The sequence below is a fragment of the Cynocephalus volans genome, chromosome 3 (assembly GCF_027409185.1).
Source record: "Cynocephalus volans isolate mCynVol1 chromosome 3, mCynVol1.pri, whole genome shotgun sequence".
Taxonomy (NCBI): Eukaryota; Metazoa; Chordata; class Mammalia; order Dermoptera; family Cynocephalidae; genus Cynocephalus; species Cynocephalus volans.
In genome coordinates, this window is record NC_084462.1 from 139,510,291 (window position 1) to 139,523,800 (window position 13,510).

The 13,510-nt window shown below is 48.3% G+C and overlaps 1 protein-coding gene across 2 annotated transcripts; it reads right to left on the reverse strand.

Moving 5' to 3' along the window:
- Positions 1–630: 630 nt before the first annotated feature.
- Positions 631–4,519, reverse strand: OTX2 (orthodenticle homeobox 2). Of its 2 annotated transcripts, none has more exons than XM_063091805.1 (3): positions 4,423–4,519; positions 3,152–3,303; positions 631–1,251 (listed from the first exon to the last, which is right to left on the reverse strand). In XM_063091805.1, the coding sequence occupies exons 1-3, from the start codon at positions 4,517–4,519 to the stop codon at positions 631–633; spliced, it is 870 nt and encodes a 289-aa protein (XP_062947875.1). The 2 variants fall into 2 exon arrangements, with proteins under 2 accessions (XP_062947875.1, XP_062947874.1); XM_063091804.1 differs by having other exon boundaries at positions 3,152–3,327.
- Between the last annotated feature and the right edge of the window lie 8,991 nt (positions 4,520–13,510).

Here is a 13,510-nt window from a genome sequence, read left to right on the forward strand (position 1 = left end):
TCACAGTTTTGAAGTCTAGCACAGATTAAAAACCACAGATGTACCATTTATAAGACACACACTGATTGTCTCTTAAACTACATATTGACTCCTTATGAACATTATTTTTTAAATAAAGTAGTGCATCTAGGACAATCAGTCACACAATTCACACAGCCCTGAAAAGTTTTTCAGTGCCAACTACCAGTTGGTCATGAAACGTGAATGAGCTTGAGACACTGTTCATTCCTAAGATTCAACCAAGGATTGGCTAAAACATTGTAACACCTCTGCTTAAGAAGGCTATGACCTTCCCTCCCTTCCCTCTTGACTTAGTTTTGTTTGATTTTGTTTATTTTTGGTGGTGTTTGGTTGCACATGGCTAGAATATTTTTCATCACTTTGCAAATTAGGAAAACCAATGACCTAAAACTATGACAGGATCATAAGTAGATTGATTTGTCCATATTGGGTTGCTGGTTGGTAGGCCCCTCTAAGGCCCTTCATTTTTTCTTCTATGCCTCCCGGAACTTTGATCAGATGAGTCTGAGCATCATCCCACCTAACTCTTTTAACCAATGCCTGGCTAAAACTGGAATGTCCAGCCCAGTATATTTAAAAATCACCCACAAAAAGAGGTTCTACAGGTCTTCACAAAACCTGGAATTTCCATGAGGATGTCTGATCTTTATAATCCAAGCAGTCAGCATTGAAGTTAAGCTTCCAGGAGGCTGTTTGGTCCTTATAATCCAAGCAATCAGTGGTTGAGTTAAAACCCAAGCTTGAAGCTCCATATCCCTGGGTGGAAAGAGAAGCTGGGGATTGATTGAGATGGCTGGTGACTGCATTGGTACCCATGGGACTGAGTGTGGCCCCTGGTCCAGGAAGCTGGTGATGCATAGGGGTCAAATAAGATCCACAGTCCATGCCCCCAAAGTAGGAAGTTGAGCCAGCATATCCTTGACTATAACCTGAAGCCTGAGTATAGGTCATGGGATAGGACCTCTGCATGCAGGAAGAGGAGGTGGACAAGGGATCTGACAGTGGGGAGATGGAAGCTGGGCTCCAGATAGACACAGGAGCACTGCTGCTGGCAATGGTCAGGACTGAGGTGCTAGAGGGGGGAGTGAATTGGCCACTTGTTCCACTCTCTGAACTCACTTCCCGAGCTGGAGATGTCTTCTTTTTGGCAGGTCTCACTTTGTTTTGACCTCCATTCTGCTGTTGCTGCTGCTGTTGGCGGCACTTGGCTCTTCGATTCTTGAACCATACCTTGAAAGGGAAAGAAACTTCTTTAACATGATTTCAGTAATTCCTCAAGGACAAGACTGGCCTCCAGATTATAGATCTGTCCTACATGGACAAATCAGCTAAGCAATCTCCCCTGCCACTGAAGACCTATTATGTGGCACTCTCATATATGCTCCTGGAATCATAAGAAAGTTGGGGAGGCTCTGTCTAAAAGCACTTTGCCCAGCCTTATTCCTAGCTCAGAACAATAAAAGTTAAAAGAATCCCCCAAATCATATGGCTAAAAATTCTACACCTCACTTTCCTACCTTATTTTACTTCTAATACACACAGACACATAGACCCAACTATATTTTGGGACACTCTCACAGTAAAATGAATGTATGTATGTCTTTTGGAGGGAAACACAAAAGAAGTGTGGGAAACAATTCTGCTACTACACGCCAACAAGAATAGCCTAAATTCAAATGGTTTACAGTTCATCTTCCAGGAGCAACTGCTAGCGTGGAGGCTGGTTCCGTCACCCTACTTTCTGTCTCTCCTAGAAAGGCTCACTTACAAAAGAAAACTCCAAGGAAAAGACATGATCCAGTTCATGAAATAGATCTGAAAGCCGCTGTTTGCTCAAATCTTCTTTGCGGTAAGCAGAGTGACTTGCATGTACTGTGCTTTGAGCTCCAGCACAGACCTCCCTACTAGTCTCCAAGACTCAAGTCTGTGGCCTTCAGGACATTGCCACTCAGTGCATAGATTCAGTTGCCTGTACTATGTTCACCGGCTTGTCAACCTAATCATCTGCCTGCAACTTTGAAAATTCTCTTTACCGGCCCTGTTTATGTTCTCAAGTGAAGGGGCTGTGTTTGGTATGTGAGGGGGCTTATCAGAGAAACTATTGGCATTTTCTAGGATATGAGTCCTTAGTTGTTGTCTTCTTGAATAGGCTTTCTGTGTGGGTGTAGTAACTGTGGTAAAATTGGTGCTTCCAAGGCTAAGCTCAACACCACCAACCATCCAGAGCCATTTGTTTTCTTCTAGTGAGGACTCTGGCTCAAGCCTCATGTGTACTAAAATGTCCTCCAACCCACTTTGAAAAAGCCTCTTTCCTGATTCACACTCTTTGCCATTCACACTGATGTCTGGCACTTTCACAAACATGGCCTAGCTGAAGGAGAATCCCATGTGTGTATGTGATCCAGACAACTGAGTAAGGGGCATGCTCTCCAGGCAAGTTGGGGTTGACTTTTCCTCTCCAGCTTAGGGTCAAGTTTAGGGAGACTAAAGCAAGGGGGCAGTTGTCACTAGGAATATTATGTAGACACTTTATCTCTTAAATGGCCCAGAGCTAGCAAATTCTATTTAATCCCTAAGAAGTCAAAGAAAACACACTCTTATTGTGTTGACTTATTTGGTAAAAGCACCAGCTGCTTCTGTAGCCTGGCTCTGCCACCAAACTTAGGTATGACCTTGAGCAAGTCATTTACTCTATTTCTTCATCTGTAAAAGTATTTGGACTGTCCAGGAACTAAGGTGCTTTCAGCCCCTAAAAAGTCCATGAAAAAAGGGAGGATTTCCACATGGGGAAGGGAAGGGTTAAAAATTCCATCTGACTACTCTTGAAACCTGCCCAAGGCTGGATCTGTCTACCAACAAAACAAGTGTTCTAGGACTTTGCTTTACACTGCAGCTAAATTACCACTCTTACCTTGCAGTGTGGAGGGTCTTACCAGAAGACCGTTGCTTATAGGATTAGGTGGGGATGGGGAGGCAGAAAATGGTGCAAGAAGAATAGTTTACAGGCCCCGAATGAGCGTCTAGAATGAGTTTCAAGCCTTCCTTTAGGTCTCCTGGGTTCTCAACATGCACCACGCTTGGGGGAGGGTTGGCACAGTCAGGAAGGTGGCTCGGTCTACATCTGCCCTACCTGCACCCTGGACTCGGGCAAGTTGATTTTCAGCGCTACCTCCTCCCGCATGAAGATGTCTGGGTACCGGGTCTTGGCAAACAGCGCTTCCAGAACGTCTAGCTGCGCCCGAGTGAACGTCGTCCTCTCCCGACGCTGTTTCCGGGGGGTGGCTGCGGGACAAGAAGCCCAGGGCCCTTTAGGGTGGGGGAGCAGTTTCTCAGTCATAGGGGTTTCCGCGGATCTTCTGACTCCCCGGTCCTCCGCCCCGCAGCACTCCCCCGATGCTCCCAGCCCTTCAACTCAGAGCCTACCAATGCTCTCCCTACTCCGGGTCCCCTGACACACACTGCCCCTTCCAGAGTAGATCTCCCACTCTGCCTCACGTCGGATATCCCTCCAACCAGGGCGTCACTTGGAAAGTTAACAAAACAAACAAAATAAAAGGAAGCCAAAAACCAAAATCCTCCAAAAGTATCTCCCAAACACAACAAGAACAAAAAAGTCATCAGTGAAGTCAAAGGACCTCCGAGGACAGGCAGCTTAGACTGACGTGGAGAATCTCGATTTTGCTCCCGTGGTTTTTAGCACTCCAAAGGCCTTTGTTCCTCCATCTTTAAAATGGGACATTGTTCATAGGGGTCTTCAGGAAGTGCGTGGAAAGATTCATCTTATCTTTTCATTCAATTTTTTTCACGAACTTTTTGAAGTACCCTCGCACTTCTACAAAGATTTTTTTAAGAAACCAGATCTGATCGGAAAAGAAAGCACCCGCACCTGGGGGAAGTCAGACCTCCCGGGATTTAAAGGCGCAGGGCCTAGAGGTCAGAGGGGAAGGCCCAGCTTGGTGGGGACAACTGCAAAGCCCAGGACGTTAAGGATTTATGGAGAGAAAACCCAGCTTCTCCAAGAAGGCACTTCCGAGGAACTGGACATCGAGATTGTGTAGGAGCCTCTCGCTCAAGTGACAAGGGCAGTAACCTTTCTCGCCCCACTCCAATGCGTGTCCCTTATTCATTCGCATTAAGCATACAGCGATGTGATTTTCTGCAACTGTTGCAGACCCAACCACTCATTTCGTCCCAACCCCTGTTCTTTCCTCCGTCACAAATACCTGGTGGCTTTGAGCTGCTTCTTTGGAAGGAAAACCCAGTGGGGACCTCGCCTAGAGCTGGAGTGAGGCCAGCGTGACCGTCAACCCCGTGCTTGGTGCTCGGAGGTAAAACAGTGTCACGTCCCCGCGGGGCGAGCGTGGGGAAGGGTGAGGGGGGAATGCCGCAGGGCTCACTTACCCGGGTAGCCCACGGAGGGGTGCAGCAAGTCCATACCCGAAGTGGTCAGACTCAGCCCATTGACTGCGTAAGGCGGTTGCTTAAGATAAGACATCATGCTAAGGTTGTTTGGAGGCGCAAAGTCGGCCCAAATCGGGGGGACCCAGCCAGAAGGTTTCGATTCTCCCGGGGTGGACAGGTTCAGTGTCCTTGGTGGGTGGGTTTGGAGTGGTGGAACTAAGGGCAAAGCAAACAAACAAGCAGAGGCACTGGTTTACTGCTTCGGAGGCAGCAGCTCTTCCACGTTCCACCACTAACTTAAAAAGAGCCGGGCTAGGCAAGGCAGAGGCTTTTAAGGACTTGCAGACCCCCCCCACCCCCAGCTGCTCTGGAACTAGGGGGGTGGAGGGAGACCAGATAAACCTGTCTTCCCCACCCCCACCCTGAACTTTAAAAAAAAAAAAAGTACCCGAAGAAAGCAATTACAATCTGCCTTCCCCAAGAACAAAACCCCATGCCTTCAAATGCACACATTGCATTCCTATCCCTACATTTGCATAGGACTCATTGGCTGGCACTAGCTAATTGTCTCAAACAAAACTTGATTGGGGCCATTTGCAGAGACAAAGAACTCTTTGGCTAAATAAATAATGCTGATAACAAAGCCCATTGGTGAGAAACAAAGAAACAATTCAAGAAATCTACCTCTCCCCAGACTGTTGCCTTTCCACGGCAGAGATTTTAATTATCTTAGCTTTTTACCACTTTCAACTACTGGGAACCTAAAATGTCAGTGCATTTAACATCTAAAATACCAACTTACTAAACAACAAACTTGGGAAAACTGCTCAAACACTATTATTCCACATTTGAAGTCATTTCCAGTAATCATTTTCACCTAATTAGTAGTCTGGGTAATTAGATTTCTAGGTAAGTAACAGATTTATTAGGGTTTTGAACAACCTTGATCATATGTGTTTAAAGAACTAAAGCTAAACAAACAAGTATTTAACTTTTAATAGACACCCATCAAATATTTAAACATATCGCAGAAAAAGTCTTCAAGATTGGCACAGGGCTTGCCAGAAATTCTGAAGTAAAGTTAGAATCCCACCAATCAGATAATGACAGGACTCCACATTTGCAAGTAGAAAGGGTGCGCATTTGTAGTGCAAGCCGCTCCCATGTTGATTTTGATGTGTGGAGGCTGCAGATCCTGCGGAGGCAAATTTTCAGACATTTGGGTCCTCAGCAGCTGCAGCAGAGTTTCCTGTTAACTCTAACTGCCTTTTGCACATTTTAGTTTTGAAGAAAGTAGATACACAAACACCCAGAGTTGTGAAACTGATAGAATTCTCCCTACCTTTCAAGTTTCCTACAATCCTATAAGAAAAAGAGCTTGGGGAGGGAAAGAAAGGAAGAAAAAGAAAAGTTATTTACTTTCTTCAGCTGAGTTCCTCCCCCCATCCTCCCCAGCAAAGAGATCCAAAATAGACATTAATACAGGCTGGCAGTCTGCAAGTCTTGGCTTTTATTTTCCTAAAGTGTGGCACTTATCCTGCAAGGATCTCTACTTTGAAACTTTGACACTATAAGAGATTGCTTCAAAATGGCGGATACAAGATTAGTTCTCTCCTACTTTTACAAAGGTCTTACTGAATTTTGAGGACTCTGAGTTTTCATATGTACATTGCTTAAGACATCAAGGCACCAAGTTCCACAAATGGAACTCGGTAACCGAAACTTCTTTCTGATTTAAATTCAGAGCACAAAAGTCATGCTTTTCCACCCTAAAATCTAATTTAATGTAATTTTATAAATGTCCTTCTTGGAGGAGTTAGTATTATTCAACAGTAAAACTAATTTAAATTGCTCTTACAACAAAGAGTTCATATTTTGTATTCTTTTCTATTCTTTTCAAGATGCAGTTATTTAGTGGCTGTCAAAATGATACTGCTTTAAAATACTGTTATTTATTTGTTTAAATAGTCTCTAAGCTGGAGTTCTTTTTTTGCTTAATACAGTCTTACTACTTTGGAAAGTTCCAAACTGCTATAGAGAAATCTAAAATCATATCAGATGTACACATGAGAAATATGGAAGTGTTCTTACATGTCGAGCTCTCACCCAATTAGAAATGCTTGACACATCATACAATAAAGTTGCATATTCCAACATAAAAGCAAGTAACAGACAGAAAGCACCAGGACCAAGACCCTTCTTGGAGCTCCTTTGCCTTTACCATCACAAAATGCCTAAAATTCTCAGGACAGACTATTTTCACTTTTACTCCTGCATCCACTTTAAAAGAAAAAAAGCAAAAACGAAAACAAAACCACGGGTGCTCTCCACAGCCAGCCTAGGTATGCACTCCCTGAAGGAGGGACCATGGGCCGGCCCTTCATCTAACTTTCAAAGCCCTTGAAAGGACGCTTTTCTCCTTCGCTCTCGAAGCCGAGTCCAGAGGGGGAAAAAGAAATACCTTTCCCCAAAATAGAAGCCTCAACACGGCTCCTTAAGAGGGGGCCTCTGCAGATCTCATACCTAGCAGCGGACGAAGGTGGCGCGGCGGGTCCCCGCGGCAGGTCGGCGCGCGCACCTCCGGGCGCGAGTGGCTCGGTCCGGCGTCCCCGCCCGGCAGCCCCGCAGCCCCGGCGCCCGAGGTGCCGCTCCACTGCCCGCGTCGGGCCGCGCAGCCTTATATCTAACGGTCACTTCGTGCAATCTGTCGCTTCCCCCCTCCTCCCCCCTTGTTTTCTTTTCTTTTCTTTTCTTTTTTTTTTTTTCAAGGAGCCCATCTACCAGTTGCTGTGTTCTCGCTCAACAATAATTACCTCGTCCGAGAATTAATTATAATAAATGTTTTCTTGATAAACTAACGAGATAATCCGAGGGGCACACGTCCCTTAATTACAGGCCGCCGTGCTCAGCTCTGCTTCTCGTCCGGCCTGATTAATTTTCTGCATGATGGAAAGGAAACAAAGTCGCGCACTGGCGACCGGCCCGCGGCTGGGCAGAGCGCGCAGAGGAGGAGTCAGGAAAGGAAAAGCTGTGTGGGCTCCGCGGAGCGCGGCCGGCGCCCGCCTCCCTCCGGAGAACTCCAGGGAAAGTTTCGGGCCTCGGGGAATCAAACGACTGTGCCACCCGCGAGGGAGGGACGCAGGAACGTGCCAAAAGGGTTGGCCGTGACCATTAATATCGTTAGGAGAAAGCCCCGGTGTTAGCTCTACGCGGAGCTGTCCGGCTGTCTACCTTACTCTAGGGGAGGAGTTTCCTCCCCGACTCCCCTCTTGTGCTGCTAAGTTTTTGTGACTGGAAAAAGTCCCGAGGGGAGCAGGAGAAATCCCGATCCCCGAAGCTCTAGGACGGAGGGGACAATTTCCAGGAGCCACTTCCCCGTCCCCTCCCCAAGTAATCCAGCACCGCAGGGTCCCCGCAGCTCCGCCTGCTCTCCCCGCACGCCGCTTCTGTCTGCAAGAAGCCAACTCGGAGGGTTCTGCTGAGAAACTGGGGTTTCAAAACCCGTGTCCTGAAATCGGACACAGGATTTCAGTAGTCACTTGAACGCATCAACACGCAGACTCCAGAGCTGGCGGCGCGACCCGTCGCCCAGGCCCGGTGCTGGCAGAGAACTTCCGATGGTTCTCACTGCACAGGCCGACAGCAGAGGCCGAGCCTCGGAGCACCCCTCGACCCCAGCCCGGCCCCGAGCCAGGACACCTCAGTGTCCCCGATCCTGGGAAGGGAGTGTGAGAGGGTGCCCCTCGGCTGCCCCAGGCCGACAACAGATAAGGGGCCGCTGTCCTCAGAGAAAGGATTCCTGTCCCTGGCTCAGCCGCGGCCTCGGGAGGAACGGGGGCCACTCGCCGCCACTTCTGCCCGCCCCAGATGCGCACGGAGGGCTGCATGGGGCGGTCCCCGAACCGTCCACGGCAAAGTCACATGGAAAAACGACTCTTCTACGCTCACTCGGTCTAGTGACCCGGGTCTGGGATCGCGACAACCGTGGAGGGTGCGGGTAATTGCACTCCCAGGTTTTTTGTGGTTTTGGGGTGGTGGGGGGTGGGGGTGGGGGCATTAAAAAGAAAAAGGAGACCTGGAGGCCTTTGGAAAAGGCCGAGGACAGAGCTCCTCTTGGCCGGAGGAGACGCCCGCGCTGCCCGCCTCCTCGGTTATCCGCTCGGGTTTCCTCCGGCCCCCGCCAAGCCACCAGCCAGCCGGCCTTCCGGCGCGCGGGCCCAAGGAGGCGCCTACCTTTCATTATTGTTTTAATCTGTCCATCTGGCTATCTGCATCTTTTTGTCTCGGACTCTAGAAACATCCCGGGGATCAATCCAAACAACCCCAACCAAATCTGGGGACCAAACGCAAAGATCGCAAGGAGAAGCCCGGAACGGCGTTGACATGAAAACAAAACCACAAACAAAACCTCTCAAAAACACCCCCGATTGGCCTCGCAGGGTTTCGACGACGTTTTCCAGAAGCGGCGCGACCCCCAGGAGGACTCGCTCTTCCTCCCGCCCACTCCCGCCCTCCTCTCCAGATCGCACATTTTTCACAATGATCGTTATTACACCTCAAAATTTGTAAAAGAAAAATATACATCAGCATTCGGAAGAACTCCACGTTGGCAGAGGTGCAGCGGCCGCTCCATTTGGAGGTACTCGGGTGATGGTAGACAGACAGAGGGACACACAGATAGGGATATAGTTGGACAGGACAGACGGACACTTACCTTACAGCCGCATGCGAAGTTAGAAAAAAAAAAAAAATCAAGTTATCCTTCAAAATTCCAAATAGCCAGCTATCCTAAAAGAAATCAAGAGTATTGAGTTAGAAACCTTGCAGTCTTCACCCTTCCATCAGAAGTCAAACGCGACCAAAAAAAATGTTTTTAAAGAACAGAAAAAGAGGAAAGTGGCTAGAGTTCGAAACACGCGTGGGCCCCTCTGCAATACATACAAGGTAGACGTGGTGAGTGAGGGCTGCTCTAGCGATTTTTATTTTTAATAACAGTGGAGGCTGACTTGGAGCTGAGGTCGGTTCCGCTCTCAGGGAGATTTGCTGAGAAAGCGCCTCTCTGGCAACTTTTTGACGCAAACTCTCCAACCAATGGCAGGGAGAGAATGATTGACACATCTAAGCCAGAGGGAAAATAATAAAAACACACAACAGGGGGAGGAAAACAGGCCGCTGCTGCACGGGGGGACGAGCAGGCAACAAATCCAGGCCTCCAACATTACCAGAATGTTCTTGAAAGACACTGGGCTCCGCTTAAAATACACATTATGGACCGGAGCATGTGAACTAATTGTTTAATTAAAATGATAGACAGGGAAGCCTGTCCTTACCTTCTTTTCCTTTTCTTCCTTTACTCTTTCCTTTCCCTCTCTCTTTTTTGTTTTTATTTTAGGAAAAGGGAGAAAGAAAACCCATACAATGTAAGATGGAAAGATATTTTTAAGTGAAGGCTGGAGAGGGCTGTGGTTGGGGGGTAACTGGGCTATGGCATTCAACCTAGCATAAGTATGTAGATCACAGGCAGAAAGCAAGTCAGGCTGAAGCTTAAAAACAGGACTGTGCCGTCTCAAACAGGGCCAGACCACGCTGGGACCCAGACAGGGTCAAGGAAGGAGGCCTGGGAGTGAGGTGTGGACATGTAGGGGGTAGAGAGAGAGATACACAAGTCCAAGAACAAACTATTTTTAAAAACTCAGTATCCATTCTTTACGCCCTTAAGAATATCCCCTGATCTGCAAGCAGGAGACCCAGGCTCCCGGTATCTGCGCAGGGTTTTTGGAGTTGAGCAGCCCAGGGCTGGCTGCAAACAACACGAACCCTCGAATCTAACCCCAGGGCCGGTTTGGGGGAAGCAGCTGGGGCCAGGTCAGGCCTCGCGGATGCGAATGTGCGGTCGACAAGATATCGGGGACGAACGGGGGAGGCCCCCGTTGGAAACAGAGTTTCTGCGTTAGGACAAACGCCACCAAACCGCCCAACGCGGCGAGGCCTGGAGCTAACTGGGCTGGCGCCGCCCGAGCTCAAGGCTGAGAGCTTGGAGGCTGGGAAGCGTCGGGACCAGGGACCTGAGCCGGAGACAGCGAACCCCAGCTCAACTTTTCCTCCAGGCACAGAGAGAGGGGACCGGACAGCTTTCAAAACGGATCTGAGTCCCTAGAAAAGCAGAAACAGATTGGGCGGAGTATGGGGTTGGGGGTGGCAAGTGGAACTGCAGAGTGTGTGTGAATGGAGGTGGGGGTGGGGAGGAGGGTGGGGGTGGTGGGAGCCGAAGACAGCTCTCCCCTCACAACTCCAGGGCAGGGAAAGAAAAATACAATCCCTTCCTACCCCCCACCCCCACCCCACCACCGCGGCAAGTGGGCCCAAAGAAACAGCTCGCTGCCTTTAATTTGGGGACCTATGTTAATGAAGTTGGTAATTAATTCGTCGCTTTGTTGTCGATTCTTATACTGTATGTGTAATCAAATGTGGCCGTCCTTGGGATTTACAGCAATTAACGAATTACGGGAGTGCGCACAAGGCAGCAAGCTCTCGGCAGCCGGGCTGGGCTCCGGCTCGGTCTCGGCCCGGGGCTGCCGCACTCGGCCGCCGAGGCCCCCTCGCAGGTGTCTCTAGAGCTTTGGGCCCCGGCGGCCCCACGAGTCCCGGAGCGGCCCAGGGCCCGCCCAGCTCTTCCCGGGCCCTCCGCAGCAGCGCCAGTACGAGGAGAACCCCTGGCTGTCGCGTTCCCAGGAGTCAGGACTTTCTGGGGGCCTGGGCTGGGGGGAGGGTGAGTACGGACCTTTTCTTTCTCACCCCACCCCCACTGCACAGAAACACCTGGCGACCGCCCCCGAGCCTTTAATTTGGGGTGTGTGTGTGTGGGGTGGGGGAGAACAAGTGTCCCCAGGCGGTCTGGCCCGCGTCGGAGGCACTGGTCGGGTGCGCCTGGTCAGAGTCACGATGCTTTCCATGAAAGAAGCCAAATCCACCCCAGTGCTCTGAAGCGGAGTCTCCTTCCTAGCCCGAGAAAAGACAGTGTTTCCCCCAGTCTGATCACAATGATGTTTAAAGCATCAAAGAGCGAAAAAGAGAAATAGACGTTGTGGGTCTGGCGGAGGGGAAGGGCCGGAGGGAGGCCTTGAGAACAGTGTGTGGGGGGTGGGGGGTGGAGAAATAACAGGGCGCCCGCCTGTGATCTTCACGAAATAAATGAACAATTTTGCGCCGGGCGATACATCGGCTGTAGGGTCCAGTGTCGTGGGAAAGCCCGATGTAGAGGTTTGCGATGTCCTCCCACATGGGCGGGGGGGGGGGGCGTTGAATCTCCCGGAAAACGTCCCCATTCGACAGGGGCAGATTTCTGAGCGGTGGGGCGTGGAGGGCTTTTCCCCTTCTGGAGGCCTGAGGCAAACTCCCGCTTCTCCTATGCCCTCTAGTCTAATAACTTCGCAGAAATACGGGGCCAATAAACTACGAGTTGGAAATGGACAGTGTTAAATAAACAAGGGTCTCTTTAAAATTCTCATCCACTTCAGATGTCTAAAGTAAGATTGTGATGATTTTGTCACGGTTTGGTAAATTTACCCCTTTAAGAGGCTTTCATAAATCCCAGAACACACCTTCAGCCAGATTTGAATATAGATTTAGGTTTTAAAACCCAGAAGCTGGAAACACCGCTTTATCAAAGAGAATTTCCCTTTAGCTTAGCAATGTGCTGAAGCTCTTAAAAGATTGGATCTGAGAGAGAGAGACAGAGAGCAGAAAGAGAACTAGAGAAAGAGAGATGCAGATGGGGGGAAAAAAGACTTTCTTTTTCTTTCTAGAGGAATTCTGCCCAGACTCTGCAGCAGTTGGTAGCAGGCAAGCTTTCTCCTGGGTGTCGCCTGGAAAAGTTGCAAAATTGCTCTTCACCTGTAAGAACATGCTCTTTATCTTCCAGTTTCTTCTTGTCAGTTCGGAAATTGCAGACAGCCTGGCTCAGGTACAGTCCCACAAACCCTACTCTAGGTCAGGACAAAAGCCACTGGCTTTGGGGGGGGGGGGGGTTGGGGTGTTTTGCTGAAAACCTTAGATGCTTGCTGGGAGAAAAAGACTCCTTGGATGAAAAGTATAACTCATGATTTTTAGTAAGTTCTTGAACTTCTAATATGATTATTATCTATTTGTTGTATTTCCTCTATCTGTATTAACTTTTTGTGTGTGTCCCGTGTCTTTAAAATTCTTTTTCTATGAATCTAATTTATGGTAGCATGCTTTGTGTTTTTAAATAATTTTTATTAACAAGTGGATGGTTCTTAATTGCCGCATGTACAATTATCTTGCTGTGCTATAAGATGTAAGTATTCAGAAGCTAAATTAAGAAAACCAATACACAGAGACTCAAATTATTTGTCAGAGCTTGCATGCAATTTCCAGAATACGGCTAATAATCATATTTTCAAATCTAGATTCACGTCTGGCACTAACTGGGCTTACTTTATCCAATTCACATGCCAGGCCAGTTTAAAATATTCCAAACTTTCCTCCAAGTTTATTAACTATGGGGGGGGGGAACAAATGAGGGGGAGGGGAGTGGAGAGAGAGATCTCTGGATTCTTCCAGGCTAATTAAAAAAGAAGAACAAAACCCATATTCCGTGAGAACACAGCCTCTCCGGGGGAAAGGAGCCAGTGAGACTCCCTGAACACTCACTTCAGAAATATGAAGATTAATTTTCAATCTTTTCAGTGATTCAGTGGACAGTGGGGGACCACATTTTGCTTTAGAACCACCACAATATTTAGAAAGAAATCATTTTTCATTAGGTTTTTAGATATGTCTGTATTACAAATTTGCCCAAGATTAACTTTAATTAATTTTTTTAAACTAGGATTTAAGATTGGCAATGCAGACAGAATTTGGGGGAAAATATAAGGCAACAGATCACTTATGAATTAAGCTTGGGTTGCTCATTCCCCGCATTGCGGTCGCCTCAGAAAAGAGGGTAAGGGAGAAAGAAACAACTTCAAAGATAGGATTGTGCTGTCTCGATAAAAGAGTAGGAGGCAAACTCCAAATGCGAAAAAGAGGAAAAGAGGACCATGTTGTTCCGGAATGAAATGGATTA